This window comes from Parasteatoda tepidariorum, chromosome 2 (genome assembly GCF_982258835.1).
Source record: "Parasteatoda tepidariorum strain Cologne lab strain chromosome 2, Ptep-v5.0, whole genome shotgun sequence".
NCBI lineage: Eukaryota > Metazoa > Arthropoda > Arachnida > Araneae > Theridiidae > Parasteatoda > Parasteatoda tepidariorum.
The window spans coordinates 113461338-113484173 of NC_141756.1; the positions used below are offsets into that span (position 1 = coordinate 113461338).

Below are 22836 nucleotides of genomic sequence, written 5' to 3' on the forward strand. Positions count from 1 at the left end.
AGTGATTAAAATTTCTATTGTTGTTAGGCATGAAGTTGTAGTTGAAACTGCGTTCTCTAGTTATTTGAAATTTTGATAGTGATTAATTCCATTTGGCGATAATATGACGATGCATTTTGATTGTAGCATTGAAAGAAAGAATAAAACCTGTATCATTATCAGCAAGACTAGGATAGCAATATAGGATGATAAATGCATTTTTGACACTTTTTTTATATATTATTTTTTTTAAGGCATTCATTATAGTTTTTTTCGGGGGGGAGGGGTCATATTTTAGATTTTTTTCAATCTTTTAGTTAGGATTACATTATTAATTTTAAGAGCATTTTGCTTATGATTTTTTTTTTCCTTTATGAACTTGAGTAAATTTTACATTGGATTTGATTATCTTAAATTTCTTTTCCAAACAAGTGTCGATGTTTAACAGAGTTGTTCAGAATTTGCTTTTGGATTATGTAAAAATTTTTAATTTTAAGATTATCAAAATTATATGATTATACATAATACAATTATGTTATTGTAGGTTATAACTAAGATTTAATAAATTTTCAAGTAGATATATTGCCATTTTATTTTAATCATAAATTACTTATTTATTTCAATTATTGCCTTATTTTTATTAAGTTTGTAAATATAAAATAAAATTTATAACTTTTTAAAAGGAAATTGATTTAAGAAATGTTGTCGAATTTTTTTAAGGGCATTATTTTTCATTTAAAGTGGTTTTCGCTGGCCGTGCATTTTTAAAAAAAAAAGTATTTTTAGATAATCTGCCGTCACCTTCTAAGAGAGCGAAACTGTAATCGAGATATCCTTTAGTAGTATGAACGTTGTGACATCATTTTTATTCCCCTCTCCCCGGTATGCAATTATTGTTCTTCACCTTGGACTACTAAATTGATCAGTGCGAAAGGCCTTCTTTGTTGCATCAACACCATAGCCTGGTGGAGATTTAAGTGCTCTGTCTAGTCAGAAACTGGTCGAGATATCGATTTGCAAGCTTTCAAACATGAAAGCGAGTCAACAAGAACGTGGTTATAATTGTATAAGGATATGTTTGCAGGAATACCCAAACTCTTTTATATAATATGTATCACAAAACCTAGATACCTACCTTGAAGGAATTCTAAATATCTGAATAACAAAATCTCCAGTCACAGTCATATTTGATTAAAATATAAAATGTTTTTATCATGTTCTCGCAGACTTTCACGAAGTCTAAGTTGTCAACAAAGCACTGTGCAATCTGGTGATCCCTTCATAATGGACTGCTTTTTCACGGCATGGATTGCATCCTATGGTCCAGTTGCATCGGTCATTGACTGGAAATGGTTTTGTTCAGTTGCTTGGAGACCACCCGTGGCCATTCATAGATTTCATGTACCCAAACAATTCTGATAGATGCCAATGCCACGGAGCCTTAATTGTTCGCTATTGATTTGAAAAACATTCTGGAGAATTCCAGCGAATAATTCGGGACATTTGCGGGATATAATCGAGAGGTGCACAAAATCATGCAATTATGTACAGCTATTGATACTGCGTCGCTGAATATTCCCGTTAGAGACTATATCAAGTTGCTGCACTTCGTAGAATGAGGTCACCTCCGTGTATAATTATTATAATTTCACTTAAGAATATTTTGTTAATAGGTAAATCGTAATAAAATGAACGATTACCTGGATGGACAATGAAAAATTATTCATGAGAAGTAATTTAAATTAATGTAATGATTACCTTACATCATATAACAGTTGAAATTGGCTATTATTTCTTTAAAAATGTAGGAGCTGGATTTTAGAGACGTTTTTGCATATTCTAAGAATTTTAAAGTGATTATATCTATTCCTTTAAAATGATCCGAAATTCGATTTGAAAATTTTCGCTTCCATTAACCACCAATAAAACACAAGGCAATAAAAATGAAATATTTCACGTAAATAAATCTTACTCTAACGCTATGAATGGGATCGTTTGCATGGAATATCAAAACAATATTTTAGGCTTATTACGTAAATGAGTCGCTAGCCTTTTTATTTCGCAGCTTGCTATCGGTGTTTTATCACTAATATGTGTTCCTTCTTATCTTTTTCTTTTGTTTCCCGTTTTGTGATTTCGCTCTCTCTTATCTCTGAACTTTTTCTGATCACCGAATGTGGACCCATTAGCTTATTTGATTTCTAAGATGGCTAAGATTCAGCCGGAAGGCACTCGACTCTTCAGCCGTAATGATCACGCACCTGATTTCTATACATATGGAACTATCAAATACGAACCGCTGGAGCCAAAGCCAAACAGGTAAACGCCTCTTTTCATTTCATGCTGTTGTCTCTCCCCCTCCCCCAAGAGGCTCTCTCTACCAGCGGTTCTCATTTCCGCTGCGGCTCCTATTTTATAAACAAAATTCATCGATGCAATTTGTGGTATTATTAACAGGGTATCTGCGCACCTGGAAAGTCATGAAAAATCATAGAAAGTCATGGATTTCTCTATTGAACAAAATTTGTCATGATTTTAACTATTTTTTTTAAAAAAAAAATCATGGGTTTAGGTAGCCGAAAAATCTAATTTTTAAAATGGAATTTATCCCCCCCCCTCCCAATTTCACAGTGTTCCGATGTTTCCAAATATCAAAATCCCCACTCATAGTCGTATTCTATTAAAATATAAAATGTTTTTATCCTGTTCTTTAAAAATTATGGTGTTTTTTTCCTTCAAAATATGAAAGAAAGAACATCATTTCTTGAGCGAATTATCTTTTAAACTTCTGTGATCTCAGAATTTTTTATTTATTTATTTTTTATTTTATCAATTTAAAATTTTAGTTTAGGCTTTTTATATTACACTTACTTTAAAGAAGAAATAAAACAGCTTTAACTAACTAGTATTTAGTTAGTTGCTTTTGTATTTTTTCAGCTATTTTATTGCTTCAACTCTTTCTTTACTCTGTTTTTGAAGTTTAAATTCAATAAATGTTAAGATGTAGAGTACAACAGATTTGGTTATACCTATAATTTCAATGAATGTTATTATAATACTTTTTTAAATTTATTACGGTAACTTATAAAAAATGACTAAAAAATAAACTGAATTAAGAGAATAAGCTGTTGAAAATAGTTACCAGGGTGACATTTTTCTGGATTGTCGAATTATTTAAATGAGAAATACCAATGCAGCTTTTTTTTTTAATGTATTGTTATTAGAAAATATCTATTTTATTGTTATTTTTATTTTTAAATTTTGTTCTTTCTTTTTTCATTTGCATTTTGCTTTAAAACAAAATAGCTGAATAAATACGAAGTAAATTGACGACATTTAATATCTACAGTTATTTACAAGTTAATATAAAATATACACATCCATTATCAATTTTATATCCAAATATATAGAACTTCAGGATTGTGATTATAATTGCGTTGTCTTAGCAACGCGCTGTTTACATTTGTATAAAATGAGATACTGATGCGTGTTATTTTACTGGCCTTGCGCACCGCTCATTAACACTCGACATCTTTAAAGGAAATAAAAATTCAAGCATTATATTGGAATCAAAATGAAACCAACAACCAGATGATCAAAGAGAATTCCATAAATTAAATTAAAAACAATGAAAGAAAACGATAAACTCATTCTTTGGGCAATGAGTATGTAATGCTTTTTATCACAGCGAGGCGCTGTAATCATTTTGTCCGAAAGTGTTAAGAGTGGAAGGAATCTCTTTATAGCATTTCTTTGTGGTAAGCACCAGATTTCTGTCCATTAAATTAGAACTATATTAATAGTTTACTAAGAAAACCCTTCCAGTATGCTTGTCGTATTTAAACTATTATATTTTTGTATTACAATATATACAACGTAAAGCCCCTGAATTAGATGATAGTATAGGAGCCTTAATACAACGGTATTGCAAATATATACTATAATAACTATAATATATTGGTAATACCGTTGCTGCCGATTCTTTTATATTTTCCGAAATATTAAAATTTAAAGCTATAGCGACACTTTTGCTTTTCTGATTAAATCTTTGATTTATAAATTTGGTTTAAAATGATTTTCAGCATCGTTACACAGGAATAAAACATTTATAATAATCGTCTGTTATTGGACTATGGCGAAATATAAAATTATTTTTTCTTTCGATTGATATTTCAAATTTTATTTCACTACCACTAAAAAAATCAATCTTAGAAGGAATAAAAAAAGTTGGCAGCATTTGTCAATGGGATAGCACAGCACTGACATTATCCTGAAAAGGGGGAAAAAATTGAAGTTAAAGTGATTGTCCTCGGTAGTTTCAGAGAAATAACAAAAAATTTCATCTAATGGCATCAGAGCTGTCATCTTAACGCTGTATTCTTCTCTCAAAATCTTTGAAAATTTTAATTTTTTATTCTATTTATTCCATAGCTTAATCTAATTGTTTGTTAAAATAGTTATGTACAGGTAAATACATGTCAGTTATTAATTATTCTCAATTTGATTGATGTATGTATTTAATGTATGGAAAATATTTTTCAAATAAAAGAGATGGCCAGTACACTATATTTAAGAAAAAAGGAGTCGATTTTGGATTTAAATAAAAGTTTGGTTAAAGTTTACAGTTGGTCGCCACTCTTATTTTGCCGATATTCTTACATAAAACAGGAAAAAAAAAGACTTGAAAGTGAGATTTTATAATAAGGAGAGATAGAATGTGTACAGTGAAACTCCAAAAATACAATCCAAACGGCTGTTTTCGAACCAAAAATTTTTGAAATTTTTTATTTATTAATTTATTTTTTTTTAAAAATTGTAAAAAGACAGAAGAATATGGCGTTCATTGATTAAAAATTACAATATATATATATATATATTTTTTAATATTGCTAGTTTTCTCAAAATTCTATTGAACTTTTTAAAGTACTTCTGTGTTATTTATTTTAGAATAACATTAGGGGCACACCAACCTCAACGTTGTAATTTTTTTTGATCTTGTTGATTGTTATTACATCCTAGTTATCCAATGAAACGATACCAAAATGTACAAATACACATCTGGTTCCTTAAAATTCGATTACGATAAAACGGATCATTTCTCCATTCCAACTTCATGCCCAGATTCAATCTCAACTTTTAAAGTTTAATTTTTAGATATTATTAAAACTCAAATATTATTCGCCTAAGAGATTATTTATCAATAGTGCAAAAAGTTTATTCTTTATAGTGTCTTATCATGGTTTTTCCATTGTCTTTTCTCGTTCTTTGTTAGGATAAAGAAATGAAGTTCCATTATAAGGTTTTATGAAGTCGAAGTAAAATTTTAAAGCTGTAAATTCTTAGCAGAATTAAACTCCCGGGCATCAACGGTTAGTTTAGAATACAAATGTAAAGATAGATTTTTATTACTAAATAAAATGGAGAATGCCTGAAGAACGTGGTTAATTATAATTTTTGTTAATTATTTGGCTGTTTTATAACTCATTTAAATGTATGAAACGGCGGGACATGTATAGTAGTTATCTTGTAGAATATTATTTCTCTTCGCGAACTCTCTTTTGTTCAGTTCATAATTCACTACTAGAACTCCGTGCCCTTCCATATTACTGGGAGTACAAGTGAGTTCGGTCCGTTTTCAAAAGATGGCCCTGACTGTTATGAATAGTGACAGCTGGTTTTGGTGGTTTCAGAGAGGTTAGACATCTGTCTATAATATTCAATTTATATGGCTTTGAGTTTCATACAAAAACCCTTATTTTTAATTTGTTGAATATGTCAAATTTTGTGGTAACTAAGCAGCATTTGCGGGAGGTTTTATGTTCCTGCTTTAATTTTAGGAAAAGTGCAGCTGAAGCGCATGGAATGCTTGTAAAAGTTAATGGTGACAATGCTCCAGCTGATAAATTTTGTAGGGAATGGTTTCCACGTTTCAAAAATGGTGAATGGTGTTGCATACTATGAGCTACTACAACCTGGCGATTCCATTACGGGTGATCGGTATGGGCTACAATTGATTCGTTTGAGCCTTGAATTACGAGAAAAACAGCCGGAATAGAGCAAAAACATGATAAAGTTAATCTTCTGCATGATAACGGTCGGCCTCATGTCGCAAAAGTCGTAAAAAATTAGTTGGAAATGCTCAAGTGGGATATTTTACCGCATCCGCCGTATTCATCGGACATTGCTCCTTCTGATTACTGGTTGTTCCGACGGAAAAGACGAGTCATTTTTTCGAGATGGAATTCGAAAATTGCCTGAGAGGTGGGAAAAAGTAGTAGCCAGCGATGGACAATACTTTGATTAATCTGCTCATTCATTTTGTTCTGAAATAAATGCATTTTTAGCCACAAAAAAATGGGCAGAACTAATTTGTACTCCCAATAAGTATTGGAAAGCTGTTAGTGCACATTTAAACCGATAATTTTTGGATTTTTATATTTTCTCATTTTTATGGTCATTTTGTGTTTTTAATAATCGTCGAAAATTACATTCAAATAGTCCCAGGTTTAACTATTTTATCATAATTAAATGACACTTAATGTTAATTTTTTTTGCGTATTTTGCTTTATTTCGAGAATTTGTCAAGCGAATCGAAACATTTTTGTTACATTTATAAAATTTGTTTATCCATATATATGTCGATGCAATAATAATAATAATTTTTAATAATTATTTTTATTTAATAAGAGTCTAAAACATATTGAGTTGTAAGGTTGTTTAAATCATTCACTTTAAAGAATGTCACAATACAAATTTGTAAGGAAAAAAAATTGGTTTTAAAACATGTTTTCAAGCACTTTTTAGGAAACCCACTTTGGACTCATCTAAAATCGTCTTTTTTGAACTAGACCTTCAAAATCTAGCAATTGAGGCAGAAACATCAAAACCAGTTTGATTGCTTGAAGATGTTCATAACTTCTCCATCAGTCCATCAACAGCCATGTTCATTATTGTTTGGAAAATGCTGCTTTTTGTGCCCGAATTTTTTAATTTTAAGTAGTGCATTTGAATCCCCAATGACTAATAGTATTTTTGAGTTGTAAGTTTTTACTTATTCGTCATAAAATCTTTGTATTTTTCTCAGGTGCATATGCTCTAGGCGTGACACCATCCTGGTGGGTGTTGTGTTGACGTTGGCATTTGTGTTGATCACCACATCATTAGTTCTGGGTCTTCCACAAATAGAGGTGAACAGAGAACGTTACTTAGACACATCATTCCAAGCCTCATCATCCCCCCTCCTAACTTATCAATCGGCTGCCCTCCTCACAGATGGACAACCCTGTGCTCCTATCGGAAAGTAAGTTTTCTTCAATTGTTTTCTTTCTTTTTTTTGGTAGGTGGTGTCAGGTACGAAGGTATACTTACAGGTTGTTTTAAAAAGCCGTTGCCTGATTTCAACTTCCCATGTATTATTTACACTGGTGTTTAATGTTAAGATGACTTTTTTTTTATACTATTGTTATTTTAATGTAAAGGGCGTCATTGTCCAGTATACATTTGATCATTTTTTTTCTTTACATTGATGTTTTTTAAAGCTTAAAGTCATCGCTCAGTATTCCTAACTCTGATTTATTTATTTTTCTTTAAATTTAAGGGGGCAAGTATTACCTGCACTTGCATTTTTTTCTAATCTAAATTGTAAAATTCGTAGCAAACGAAGAAAAAAAATACAGTTCTTCCCAGTCACTTTAGTAGAAATATCCAAGCCAAATGCTGAACTATGTCACTTGACAAATATAGTTTAATAAATCTCCGTAATTTTGTGGCAATTAGTTGTTTATACTATTCCTATTGAATATCCTTATTCTTATTCTATTCGGCAGGTAGGTGGAGTGTATAGCTTTATAGTATTAAAATAAATAAATAAATGTTACAAACGGCGCAATGCTTTTGAAATCTAATTTGTTATTATATAATTGTTTTATTTATGTGTTATTTCCGATTTCCCTATGTTGAAATCGAAAATAAATTCTGTCTTAGAAAAATTCAGAAAAAAATGTAGACCTGCATACCTTAACTGCAAAAGGTATGATACAATTCACTTCCCAGGAGGAAATTTGGATTACAAGAGCCAAGTTTAGCACGTTTGTTGTTATGCAATCTAGCTTCTCTTATGGTTTCTTTTTCAGGCAGACTTCAAATTATCTGTGCAAAAATCAATCACCTGTTAATAGTTTATTCTAAAACTGACAATCTTTTAAACGTAGTAACGATTAAAAAAAAGCAATATGTAAAAAAAATAAGAAATACACTGATTGCGCAGAAAACAGAGAATTAATTCTTAACCATTTTCAAAATTTGTTACATAATTCGTTTACAGATGACGTTGCTTACCGATAAACACTTCAAAGCCGTAACATGACAGAGTGGAGTGTTTGGTCTGTGTCACGTTGTTGCTGCAATTATGGTCAGTTTGAAAACATTGTATTTGAGTTCTCCAGTCAGCATCATCATGTGTTGACGAGCGTTGTTACAGGGTGAGATTTAATAGTGAAGCAGAAGACAGTAAACCGTTACATCATGTTAAAATTCTTACTTTTAAAATTGTAACCCACTGCATAATTAAAAAAGTGGATGTAAATACTGCTTTAAAAATTCATGGTCTTGAAATATATCAAGTCTACTTCCTCTCAGGCAGAATTTTAATAATGTCTATTATAATTATTAATATAGGGTAAACCAACCAGTGAAGGAACACTACCCAGTGAAGGAACATTTCATACATATTGATCAAAAATAAGAATTTGAAAGTTTTTCTTTAGATTGATTGGTAACAATAGCTTACTGCCAAACAATAGGAAGCCATCTAGCAATATTTTGGATTACCTGGTCAAATAGATTTCTCTTAAAAATTTTTTGAATTTGTTATTATCTCTGCAACACCTTGTTTCGTTGAAAAAATTATAAGGTGAGTGTTTGTACTTATATATTTGAAGTGGAATTAATTGCATGTAGTAGTCTTATTTTTCTCACTGTGAAAAAGAGAATTCAAAATATAGTTATTGAAGTTACGTTTTATTTTTTTTTAAAGCACCATAGCATAATTAAGTACCGAGATAAGGGGGTGTTTATTCACTGGATCACCAAACGATGAAAAACCAGTGAAGGAACAAGTGTTCCTTTACTGGGTTTTTCTCCCAGTTAATGAAAATAAAAGAAATTTTTTAATTTTCTTGTACTTTTAGTCATATTATACATTAAAATTCTGTTTAAAAGACAAAAAACAACTTCCAACCAGTGAAGGAACAGGCATGTTCCTTCACTGGATCACCAAACGATGAAAAACCAGTGAAGGAACAAGTGTTTCTTTATTGGGTTCTTTTCCCAGTTAATGAAAATAAAAGAAATTTTTTAATTTTCTTGTACTTTTAGTCACATTATACATCAAAATTCTGTTTTAAAAGACAAAAATCAGCTTCTAACCAGTGAAGAAACAGGCATGCTCCTTCACTGGTAATACTTCCAGTGAATGAACAGTAATGTGTGAAACATGATTTTACATGACTCTAGGATAAGTAATTCTGCTATATAGAGGACAACCGAAATTTTGTTAAAAATTGTATGAATCATTCCTGAAATAATTTCAGTTCAAAATGTTAATTTAATAGCTTAATTTATGAAAAAATTATAATTTATATTTATTAATAGGGTGTGTAGTTACATCAAATGTTAGGCAACTTAATAAAGTATGTTTACAAATCGAAAACTATTTAAATATAATCATAAAAATTTGAATAGAAAATTTTTTCGCTGTCTTTTGCACCAAGAACTCCTAATAAGTTATCATTATAGGATAGCAACGTGATTATATAATTTATAAAAACTACTTTACTATGTTAGAATTTAGAAGCAAGCTCCTCAACAAAAAACAGAGTTAAACAGAAACGATACTCAATTTCTTCAGAAGCTTGAGAGGGAAATCCCTCTAGATATGTAGCAAATTTTTAACGCAGCATTGACTGAAGAGTCTAATATCGAAAATGTCCAAGAGCCTGTACTTTTTTCAATATGGAAGAAGTATGTATTAAAAGAAGACCACTTGGTTAAGTCAAACTTAGGAACTGAAGCTAGTATCGATAATGAATGCATCTTAGATATCGAATTTGAAATGAGTCCTCATGCTGATCGTCTCTTAGTTGAAAAAAGAAATGATTCTGTAAGTAAAATCAGTACTTCTAAAGATCCTCTAGATATAAGTCAACAAGAGATGGATTTGCCTCAAACTTCAAGACGCCTTTCCCCCGTCTATTTTCGAGAAAGGCATTCTAGAAATGTTGCTGAAAAATCAGAAGAAGTTTGGAAGAGCCATTTACATTGGCCAAATATTGATGATAAAAAGAAAGGTCAAATAAGAAGAAAAGCGAATAAATTACCTTTTGCACTAACTTCAGAGAAATGGCAAAAATTTCAAGAGGCTGAAAGTTCAACAAAACATTAAAACAAGAGAACATGGAAAAGAAAAAGAAAGAAAAAATACTTAAAAAAGAAAGAAAGCTTCAAGAAATAAGAGGAAAAAGAGTAAACAAAAAGGTGATAAAATAATAATGATAATAAACAGCAACGGATGACACAATGATTTAGATTTGACTGTCAAATTACAAGAAAGAATGATTTTTTTTAATTTATTTTGTATTTAACATCACTTTAATTTCTAGTTCATGATTACAGAAAAAAGTTAGCATTTTACAAGTACTTGTATCTTATAATTTCACAAATAGTCTTGTTTTTAGTCGGACCTCTATTTAACAAAATCACTTAATACCAATAATAAGCTCATTATATGGAAAATTCGTTAAATAGAAAATCACCTCTTAAAATACTTAAACAACACAAAACAGGTTTTAAATTCTTAAACACTAGACATAATTAAAATAGCAATTGATACACTTTTATCTTGTAAACTAGTATCTACTATTTATCATATAAATCTTAACCATAAAAGAAATCTGCATGGAAAGCAAGAATAGAGCAAAACATTATCCAGTGCTACACTATCATGCTATATACATTTTCAACTAAAAAAAGTCTAAATTTATGTATAAAAATATAGTTGCATTTATTATAAAAGTAATTTTAAACATACATTACCACTTGAGTTAAGTTAAATTGCTACGGATGAAATCCGTTAATTTGAAGTGAGTTTTTCGTTTGAAGTGCAAACAAAAAGGGAAAGGGAATTCACTGCTTTCTCTAAGATAATTTTTAGACAAAACAGTAATACATTTCATAAAGCAGTGGCTTCGAAAATTAATTCAAGGTCATTTCCCCCATAAATTGCTTTAACAAGTTTAAAATGTTAAGAAATATTTTGGAAAATAGGGAAAGTGGATCTCAATGAAAAGTGTGTTAAATAGAAAATTCACTTCGTTATATGGAAGTTATTTTACAAAAAAATTTCCAAAATGCTCTTGGTTCCTCGAAAAAATCCGCTAAATAGGGAAATTCGTAGAATGGAAGTTCGTTAAATAGATGTCCGACTGTATTTGATGGCTGAAAAATTCATTAAGAGCATTAAAAAATAACCAAAATTAAGTGTTCCTTCACTGGGCAATTTTGTGTTCCTTCACTGGTAAGAGCTGTTCCTTCACTGGGTCTTCTTACTACTTGTTATTTGAACCTCCAAAACTTTAAAACAATATTATGTAAGTTCTCGAAATTTTTTTTGCATAGTTTGCAATTAGTAACAAGTATGTTGACACTGTCATTTAACTGAAATTACGAATTTTGAAATTAATATGATTTTTTAAAAGGCAAGCGAAGCTTAAGTGTTCCTTCACTGGTTAGTTTACCCTATATTAATATTTATGACGTTTATAAAATGATAAGAATAAGTGATTTGTTCAATGCCGCTTATACGGTGGTCTGTTAACCTTTTGCTTACGGCTGTTACAACGTGTGGACCACATTTGATGGTGCACCGTAAGCATAAGGGTTAAGGATTAATATCAGTAAAGTATATAACCTTAAGCATTTAGAACGATAAACCATCGAAAAATAAATTATAATAATCATGAACTTTTCTTTTCCAATTGTTTTAAATTCTTTGAATTATTTCTAAAAAAAAAGAGTTTACAAAAGTTTTTTCCAAAGGTAGTCATTAAAAAAACAAAAAAGTAGCCGCCTTTTCTACTTGTAATTTTCACGTATTTTTTCACTCTCTTATCTGTCAGAAGGAAGAAGTTCGAAATAAATGTTGTAATCTTTATAAACAATGGGGAATTTTTTTTTTTTTTTAATCTGCACGAGTTTTTCCCAATTCGATTGTCTTATTTTATATAACTTTTTCTCTTTATGTCAATTAAACAACACAATAATGGAAGTCTTTTAACAGCCTTTTGTTTATTGGATTGCTTTAGAAGTGGAAAGCACCAGATGTAGTAATTCACCTTGATTAAGTAACTTTTGGTCTAATGATCGTATTTTCACCTACCACATTACATGACTAAGTCTTAATGGTTCAAGTTTAAAAAGTTGACTTCCAATATGCTATTTATTAATTTAGGTACGAAATCAGACGGAAGATAGGACGCCAATAGTTTTGTCCAGAGAACAATCTAAAGTTAGGGATTCTTAATGTTAGAGATCCTTTATGCGATTTTGTTCATATGTCTAAAAATAATTGCGTAATTTTTTTTAAAAAAATAACTTTTGCATGAACTTATGAAACTCGTTTATTCAAAAATAGTTTCACAAAGGAAATTTTTTCTTATTGTTGTTAATTTTATTATTTTATGGAAGTGTTATCAAATAAGTGTGAATTGTACGGCTTAGAAATTTTTGCATAATTTTAGAATACATCATTTCTGCATTCATCCATTTAGAATGCATAATTTTTTTTTACATCATTTTTGTGTAATTTAAAAACTTTTGCATCAACTTATGAAGCTTGTTTACTCAAAAATAGTTTCACGAAGAAAAATTATTTTTTTTAAATTGTTGTTCAATAATTTTTATTATTTTATTTAAATGTTATCGAAAAAGTGTGAATTGTACGGCTTAGAAATTTTTACATCATTTTAGAATACATCATTTTTGCATTCATGCGTTTAGATTGCATCAGTTTTTTTACGTCATTTTTGCGTAATTTAAAAAACACTTTTACATCAATTTATGAAACTTGTTTACTCAAAAATAGTTTTACGAAGAAAAATAATTTTTTTTAATTGCTGTCCAATAATTTTTATTATTTTATTTAAATGTTATCGAAAAAGTGAGAACTTTACGACTTAGAAATTTTTACATCATTTTATATTAGGTAATTTTCAATGACAAAACGCCTAATTTGAACGAAATCGATCGAATAGTTTTGGAATGAAATTTCAAAATTACGACTTGTTTTTAGTAAATAAAATCAATACAAAAGTTATTCTAGGTGATATAATCTTTTATTTATTTACAATTGGGGAGAGGAGTAGTCTAAAAGTAAAGTTATTCACATTGACATTTTAATAACTGCTAAAGTTTTTAAATTTGTTGATAGTTAATGTGTCAAATATTTCTTAATATTTTGAGAGGGTTCTGCTATACGAGTTCCCTTGATATTATTCATTATTATAATTCTCCATTATTATATTATAAACTGCTGTTTGTAGAAAATGCAACACCATGAAAGAATCATCAGAATCAAATGAAATTTAATGCAGAAACGACTTGTACTGATACAAATAAATGATGAAATTTTCAAAACAAAAGAAACAAATTAAGCGTCCGAAATCAGTATTTGGTGCAGCCACCACGCGCTGCAATAAGTGCTGCTTTACGACGTGGCATGGAGTCAAACAGATGTTGAATATCTGCTTGAGGAAGAGAATTCCATATCGCTTGTATGCGCAACCAAAGTTCGTCTTTGGAAACTGCAGGACGCGGATCACGAGTGAGACGCCGACCAACCATATCCCACACGTGCTCAATAGGCGACATATCCGGCGAATAAGCAGGCCAAGGAAGAAGTTGCATGCGTTGTGCTGAACAGAAGTCTCTAACAGTCCGCGCAACATGTGGGCGTGCATTATCCTGCTGAAAGATAGCTCCAGGGATGCCTTGAAGGAAAGGAACGACTTCGGGCTGTAGCACTTCACGGACGTATCTGTTGCTATTGAGATTACCCTCAATTCGTATCAAATTGGATCGTCCATGATACGAAATCGCACCCCAGACCATAACTCCGGGTGTTCGACCACTATGTCGTTCAATAATACACTCAGGAAGGCAGCGTTGACCGGCATAACGTCTAACACGAACACGGCCATCATGGGTCCACAAATTGAAGCGTGATTCATCTGAAAAGACAACTTGGTGCCAATCAGCTCGCCAGTCTCTGTGCTCAAGAGCCCACTGCCGACGCAGCCGTCGATGATCCGCCGTGAGGGGAATCCTGTATAATGGCACCCTTGCACGCAATCCACGGCGCAGCAGACGACGACGAATTGACGAAGCCGACAATTGTACACCTGTAGCAGTAGACCAATGTGCTGCCAGCTGCCTGGAGGAAGCTGTGCGATCATTCACCGCCATGCGGAGCAGGTGTCGATCATCGCGCTCTGACGTCACCTTCTGTCGTCCAGTGCCTGTTTTTCGAGTTGTTCGGTGCTCGTCGGTCCACTGCTTCCAAACTCGCATCACTGTGGAACTGTTCCGCTGCATACGAGCTGCTATTGCGCGATAGGAAAATCCTCCTTCTCGAAGGCCGATTATCCTCCCTCGTTCAAACTCCGTAAGTTGCTTGAATTTCTTATTCTTCCGTCGTGGAGGCATACTCAGGTCTCACTAAACGTTTGCCACTAACAAATAATCATAGACTATTTTCAACGTCCCGCTACAGCACTTTATTTATACGCTTTCAGCATCAATTCAGAGGGCGCTGCGCGCGCCACGCACGCGCGATGGCTCTGAAACTTTATTAATTTGCATAATATCCTATAATTGACATTTGCTGCGAATTTCATTTGATTCTGATGATTCCTTCATGGTGTTGCATTTTCTACAAACAGCAGTTTATTTATTCATCCTTAAATAATTATGTGCGATCTCTGATATGTTATTTTTGACAGGAGTTTTTAATTTATGGCAGGATGTCCGAAAAGTGTGGAAACTATTAAATATTCCGAGATATTGCATCAGATGATAAACTATGTGTGTGAAATATTTTTAAAAGTTGCATCTGATGATTCTGAACTCAACCCGTCATCCCTCTGGGTGTGGGGAGGTATTTAAATTTTAAATAAAAGCCCTCACTTTCTTTTTTTTAATCTCAGAATTATCTCCAATTTAATTTGTAGTGTATTGCAGATGTCGTTAAAATTATTTAAAATAGAGATATCCAATGCTGTACTTGGAAAAAAAATATTTGGGGGAACTCACCTTTTAATAGGGTATGTGTGTCATGTTGTCAGGACATTGTTAGCCTAAAAAATGATCCGTTTAAATTACTTAGCTTTAATTATAACAAGTATTGTAAAAAAAAAAATTACTTAAGTCAACAAAGAAACATTTTATTTTAGTTACTTTTTATTAAATAATAAGATTTTCTCCCATTAAAAACTGAAATTAATTCATTAAATTTATTGAATGAATTAATATTTAAAAAAAAAACTGTATTAACATCAAGTGTCATCAGAATGTGTTTGAACTTGAATGGATGAATAAAAAGTATATATATATATATATATATATATATATATATATATATATATATATATATATATATATATATATATATATATATATATATATATATATATATATATATAGGGAGAGTTTGAAACTAATAGTAGGAATTGAAAAATAAAATCGAAAGTAGTAACTCAGAAATTTAAACCCCCCTAGCACCACCTGTGCTTATAGCTTTCTCCATCCTTAAATATTTTGTAATATGTTTTACGTATGCTTGATAAACTTATCAATTCGATTAAAATCAGTTTGGAAAATATCAAAGCTTTTTTTCAGAGTGGCCGCCACCCTTTGAATACCATTTATAAAAAATATTTCACCCCTGTTTTTTTTTGTTTCCCCCCCCCCCATTGGCAAAATGGGTCTTGGTTTGGATTTAATGGCGTGCACACACTTTTCAACTGTGTTCAAGAGTAATAGTAGACAGTGCGCGTGCGTTGCTATGGCGACCGCTGTTGTTTTTATTTTCACTAGCAGTCATTCTCAATGCATTTTCATGATTATAATTTTAATTATTTTTTTAATTATTAACGTATAATGATTGTCTTGACGGTGATTTCAATATAAATATGAATACTGAAGAAGGAAAAGTATTTTGTGACATCTTGAAACACGTACAGTAGGCAGGATTTGAAAATTGAATCCGACGACAAACATCCATTGAGACAGTTTTTGCAACCCATGATTTGAATTGTTTAATGGAGTCAGTCCACAAAGAAAAAGCATTTGACCAATGGGTAACCAGTGATCTTAATAAGGCGATCACAACTATTTTGTTGATTTTTTTTTATTTTATTTATTTATTCTTTTTTTTTTTTTAAATTTATTTATTTGGAAAAATTTATAGATTTTTTCCTTACAAAGTGTTATTTCTCGAATGTGTTGCCAGTGTATATAAGTGTTAATTTCTTGAATAGGAATGTTCTTCAGAACGGAGGAAGTGCGGTGGATGCAGCTATTTCAATGTTGTTCTGTGGGTGTGTGGTCAATCCTCAAAGTATGGGGCTTGGGGGAGGATTCCTCATGGTCATCTACAACAAGTAAGACTCTAGTATTATTTCGCACATTTTAGTGATTACTAACAACTAACTTCAATTTTTCCTTCTTTTTTTTTTTACTATTGCTGTAAGATAATTTTCAATCAAAATCTGAAAACATAAGTAGGATTTTGTTTATCAATTTAAAATATATTTTATGTATTTTATTAGTAAAGCAATTAAATTATATTAAAATAAATAAATGTCAAAAAAAAAAGTTATCTTCCAAATGGAGATAGCTATGGAAAAGGCCAATTTAAAAGTATATTAGAAAGAGGAGATCTACTTTCTTTTGTCTTCCAAATAGATTGCATTCAAACAAAATCACTAAGAGGGCTCTATAATTGTTTAGAAACTAAATTACGTGAAGACTCAGAGACTAACCAGAGATAATTATGCGTCCATGTTGTTCCTCATTATAACAGAGAAAAAAAAGAATCCATCAAAGTTCATGTCAATAATCTGTATTTTTTGTAAAAAAATATTTCATGTTGTATCCAGTTTTATTGTGAATAACATTCAGAGGTAAAATCAAGAATTTTTGTCTGCTTCTGGTTTGTAATTTAATTTCTAAACACATTACTTCTCTAATTACGATTAGATTAAACTAATTATATTCACTAATTATATTAAATTTAGTCTAGATAATTGACTAAACATTAAAATTTTATATTAGTTTATGTATTCATTAATTAAATCAAATAGTCAATTTCATCGTACAAGCGATTTTTTTCTGATTTGACTCAAATCGCTAGTACTTCTTTTTATGTTCATATTGTTAACTAAAAGAGAATTCATGATTTTAAAAAAATGCTAATGCTAATTCACATTTATGCTTTAAAAGGAGATTTTGATTTCAAAAATCTAGTAATTGGGTAAATTTTTTTCTCCATTCGCTGTGATGTTATTAGGCTCAAGAATTTTACTAATCATATTAAACGTTCGATTTCTTTTAAGTCAATTACATTTTTTTACATCTTCTTATTCTGATTTTTAATCTCAATTACATCTATTGAGGACATAAATTACGGAGTTCTTAGATATCCTGATATATTTCAGACGATATGGGAAATTAAAATTGCGCTTTTGATCATTTACTTTTTAAGTCAATGATTCTATCAATTTTTTTGGCAGTTATTGCTTTTGATTTCCACAAAGTTTTTACAACCCGATATTTTTTTAACGATATTATTTATTACAACAATCAAATCTTGAAACGAAACATGCATTTGAGTAACTCCTTTAACTAATATAATCGACTTTTCATTGGTTTTGCGACATGGTGCATATTCCCCATTTCGATTTTAAGTTATCAAGTTTCGACGCTTTCGATTTCGTGTCGATTACATCGCAATTTCGCATCGTTTAATGATAACTTTTTCTAAAGTTATTTGTTATTTCTTTCGGCCGTTCTCACGTGGTTTTTCAAATTTCGATATTTTTAATACGATGTTATCACGACATGCGAATTTCGATTTAGAATTATCACTTTTTAACGCATTCGATTCTTTACGATTCAATCTTAATGTCGTGATATTTGGTGATCGTGTTTTTAATCAGTTAATGATAGTTTTTTCAGACGGCTTTTGAAATTCTATTGACAATGTTCGAATGAGTTGTCAATCACTCGTTGACGCTTTCGATTTTCGATAATTCCGTACGTTAACGGATAATATTTTTTTCCTCTGTCAATCACCATCTTTTTTTTTTTTTGGCTTTTCCCACAATATTTTTCTATCTCCGATATTTTAACATGACACATGAATTTCGACGTGCTCAATTCGGGACGTAAAATCCTTCCGTTTCAGATCGTTTTCTTCAGAGAATCTGCCTTTCGCAGTGTTTTTTATGCAAAGTATAATAATCAGTATATCATTATCAATATTTGGTTTACAATAACCCAAGAATGCAATACTATTGTTTTCTATCTATTGTTATATTACATTAATAAATTACTTATAATTTTTGATGCAAAAATTTTGCGGGAAAAATATGTCAAGCTAAGTTACCAGTTATCATATTTTAGCCAATCCAAAAAAAATCCGCCGTTTTTCTTTCTTTTTTTTTTTTATTAACCACCTATTTTTTTTTTTTTTTAAACCACCTAAAAAAGACTACTAAAATTAAAAATCGAACATATTTATGAAGGGAAATTTCGTGAAGGGCCGTTTTTGTAGTATTTGAATGGTGCAAAGAGGCTTCAAAACGTCCCAAATATCCATCATGATCGACTCCTGATATCAGTTCCGTAAATATATAAATTTTTTATAATAAATGGACATGTATATTGCATTTTTTTAATCCTTTATTTTTATTTCACGTTATTTTATTGATTACATTTAAAGATGGTAGGAGATAGTTACATAATTTGCTTTTCCCCTTTTTTTTCCTGTATGTTTTTGCCGGGTTTTTTTCACTCTCAATTATGTTTATATCTCTAATTTATTTTTTGTTTTATAGTAGAGAGGAAAATAAATTGAGTTTTTATTTTTATTTTTTTAAACATCCTGTACTAGTATTCTGCATGTGTGTGATTTACCTTTACTATATGTTCCCTGTCGAGGTGATATGAAGACGATAAAGCTTGATTTTCGTATCGTTGATCATTTTACTTTTTATCGGATTTAATTCCTATTAATTTTAATAAAAATGTTTGGAATACTGATACTCTTGTTTCGAACACTTTTCTTCTGTTAACATGCATTTCTAACAAATGTTTTAAATTAAATTTAGAATTAATCAGAATTAAAACGAAAATTATAGTTTTCTGTGTTTCCTAAATGAGACAAAACACTATTATTATTATTATTATTTTTTGAAAATATTTTTTTCTATTTTAAGTTATATATTTTTATTGCCCTTAATGCCATTTTTATCTTTGATTGTAGTGTTATATTTTATAACTGATATAAAATGTAATGTATAACTTACAAAAATTAATTTTATGTGGTTTACTGTATATTTTGACCATGGCACTATCAGTAAATACTGTTATATTAGACTGAATTGTTATAAAAATACATCTGGAATACCTGGAAAAGTCAGGGAATTTTATCCTTTGATTTCAGTAGCAAAGCAGATTTAAAATTTTAATTGTAGATGGGGTGCCCCCATTGGATTGATGGTTAGGGCTTCTGTAATGAATCAAGCTACATTAAAGAAACAGTTCCATTTTATGAAAACACATTTATTTGACAGCCACGTATAAACTAAACAAAATTAAATTAAAATACATATATGCAAGGGGTTAGTAATAACCTTGCAAAATAAGTGGAAAGACCAGTGACAAGTTAGTATGAAACTTAAATTTAAACATGGTGCATTACGTTTTTAAAAAATGCTTGAGGGTGCTTATTTTTTAAAAGCTCTTAAAGATGCTTGTTTTTTAAAAGCTCTAAAACTCTTTAAGAGCTTTTAAAAAACGATATTTGTTTTTTAAAAGCTCTTCATTGGGCGTTTTAAAAAGTGCATGATTTTTCCTTTTTGAAAATGAGATTTTTCTTCTTTACCATGTTGATTTTCCCCTCGTATTATGCAAAAGTGTGCTTTTCACATTGTTCCATTTAAAGTTTTCACAATTCATTCAACAATCTATTTTGGTGTACTGTCAGTCCATGACGTGTGAAATCGCCAATCATTAAACATGTTTTATGAAATACTAGCGAATCCGCATGTGCGTCAACTGAGCTGGGTTCGGGGAGATTTTTGCGCTCTCATGTGCAACTCTGCTGTATTTTGATATTCTCAATTTAAGGCTTCATTTTCCACCCTCAGATATCAAACCAGAAAAACTCTCGATCGTTTTATAATGGCTGATATCATTAAGAAAAGAGTTCTTTGTCAGAAACTAGTTATTTTATCATGATCATGTAAAGTTTTTGAAAATTATTTTGCATTTTGTTAATGTATGTAGAGCTTAAAATATTTTTTGAGTGCGTAAAGGTCCTTCTTAAGTTATTTACTTAAAAAGTGCTTATTTTTTGTTCAAAGATTTGGCTATACACCCTTTTAAAACAAAAACTGTTTTCCTCAAAATCAACAATTTGCTGTTCTTCCATAAATTGTCTCCTGTTTTTATTTTTAATTTATCTAGTTACTTGTTTTTCTTTTACTCAGGCTTTTGTTAGCCATATGTGCTTAGACTAGTTATTTGCAAATCACTAATCTATTTACTTAAAAATAAGTGTAATATTGTTGCTTGAAAGGTCTTTTTTAGAAGAAACAGTTTATATTGTAATGAAGACATACGAAAAAAGTATTTTAAAAATTATATTTGAATGACTTTTAGAACTTATTTTATATTAACCTTAGCATTTCATTTAGGATTCACCTAAAAACAATACTCTAATAATTATTTTTGTTCTTCAGAGAAACTAAAACTTCCACTGTAATTGATGCAAGAGAAACTGCTCCATCTCAATCTCACAAAGACATGTTTTTGGGGAACAAAACATTGTCCCAGGAAGGTAGACATTTTATTTATTTATTATGTTCTTATACTTTAAGAATTTCTTCTTTTTTTTTTTTACAGAAATAGTATTTCAACTGATTTTACATCTCCTTCAAATGTTTTTTTAACTTGCTTCCTTATTAAGATCTGTAATGAAGCTTTAGATATGTAATCATTGAATATGCAATTTTCCAAAATATCTATAGAAACCTTTTTTTGTTAGACACATATTCTTATCAAATTACCAATAGTACTTATTACCAAAATGAATTAAATATAGAAACCTCAGCGAATGTTATGTAGAAGTAGTAATTGAAAGAGTATGCATATTATGGGTGACTATTGAGTCTATAATAGACAAATCCTAATTTTGCCTATTATAGTTTTGCCTATTAATCACTATTGGGGCCATTATTTTCATTTATAGTTCTTAAGTGATTTTTGTCAATCTATGGTTTTTAATAAGAAATTCTGAAGTATGTGAGATAGATCAAGGAACTAATGTATCGTTAAATTTAAAAAAAGAACAGAATAAATCTTTTTATGTAAAAATCAGTTTTAACACAGGCCGTTGTATAATTAATTTAAAGCTCAATTCCACAATTTTTCATTTAAATTTGTTTGTATGTATTCCCTAAAAAAGGAAAATTTCTATTAAATTGTCATAAAAAGTGCAAGTAGTTAAGTGAAATAACGTATATGAAATATTAAGTGAACTCAATTTTACTTTAACTCCATTAAGAATGTATATGCTTGAAATATTTAGCAAATCAATTTTTTGTTTGTTATTTATTTCATAAAAATAACACAAAATCTGGACGGAAAAAAATGCTTCTATTTTTCTGGAACTCTGAACTATCTAGTTCTTTGCCAGCTTCATGAAGTGGGAATTTTTCAAAAATGAGATGTTTTTTCCTTGGAATTCTGTGGTTTTTACCTTCTTTTTTTCTTTTTGGATAGGTGGACTGTCTATAGCCATTCCAGGTGAATTAAGAGGTTATAAGTTGGCTCACGATAAATATGGAAAACTTCCCTGGAAAACATTGGTTGAACCATCTGTAAAACTCAGCAAGGAAGGTTTTCCCGTCTCAAATCACTTGGCCAGAAAACTACAATTTCTAAAAAGTCGTATCTTATCTGACGCATCCATGAGGTGAGTTTTTACTTTATTTCATGATAATCATTAGCATGATAATCAGCTGTTCATTTTCATGTAAGTCTCTCATTTGTCAGATTTTTGATAGCAAATGAATTCTTTTAAATGAAAACACCACTGCTAAAATTTCAAAACTTTTTCATAATATGCATTTTTATGTCAATTTAAACTTGCTGAAAAGTAAAATATGCAGCTTTCATAATTAGTAAATAGCATTTTCTCAAAACAGTAATTTTTTACAATAACAAACATAATTACTTTTTTGATATTCAGCTGATTTTTGGTTAAAATTTAATAACCACATGCAGAGGTAATTTTAGAAAACATTCGGGTCTCTTGAAAATGGATCCTTTACAATAGGGGTGCTCAACCTGCGGCCCGCGGGCCAAATGCGGCCCGCCAACCCTCGATGTGCGGCCCGCGGCCGCAATCTGAACAAAATGAAAAAAATTATAATAAAAAAAATTCGGTAATTTAAATTTACACTTTTAAGTTTTTGACGCACCCAATCTCAATCGATGTAGTTTTTCGATGGTTAACGG

At 30.4% G+C, this 22836-nt stretch overlaps 1 protein-coding gene across 2 annotated transcripts in view; it reads left to right on the plus strand.

The window, feature by feature from the left end:
- The window catches only part of LOC107444127 (scoloptoxin SSD14), a 58713-nt gene that overhangs the window by 12019 nt on the left and 23858 nt on the right, over positions 1 to 22836 (plus strand). Inside the window, exons 1-5 of one of the 2 annotated variants that reach the window (XM_016058210.4) lie at positions 2110 to 2298; positions 7064 to 7279; positions 16569 to 16691; positions 21057 to 21154; positions 22099 to 22291. In XM_016058210.4, coding sequence (XP_015913696.2) covers positions 2186 to 2298; positions 7064 to 7279; positions 16569 to 16691; positions 21057 to 21154; positions 22099 to 22291 — 743 coding nt within the window. In that variant the 5' untranslated portion in view covers positions 2110 to 2185. Of the gene's footprint in view, positions 1 to 2109; positions 2299 to 7063; positions 7280 to 16568; positions 16692 to 21056; positions 21155 to 22098; positions 22292 to 22836 lie in introns of those variants that run through there. The other variant, XM_016058209.4, reaches the window with a different exon arrangement.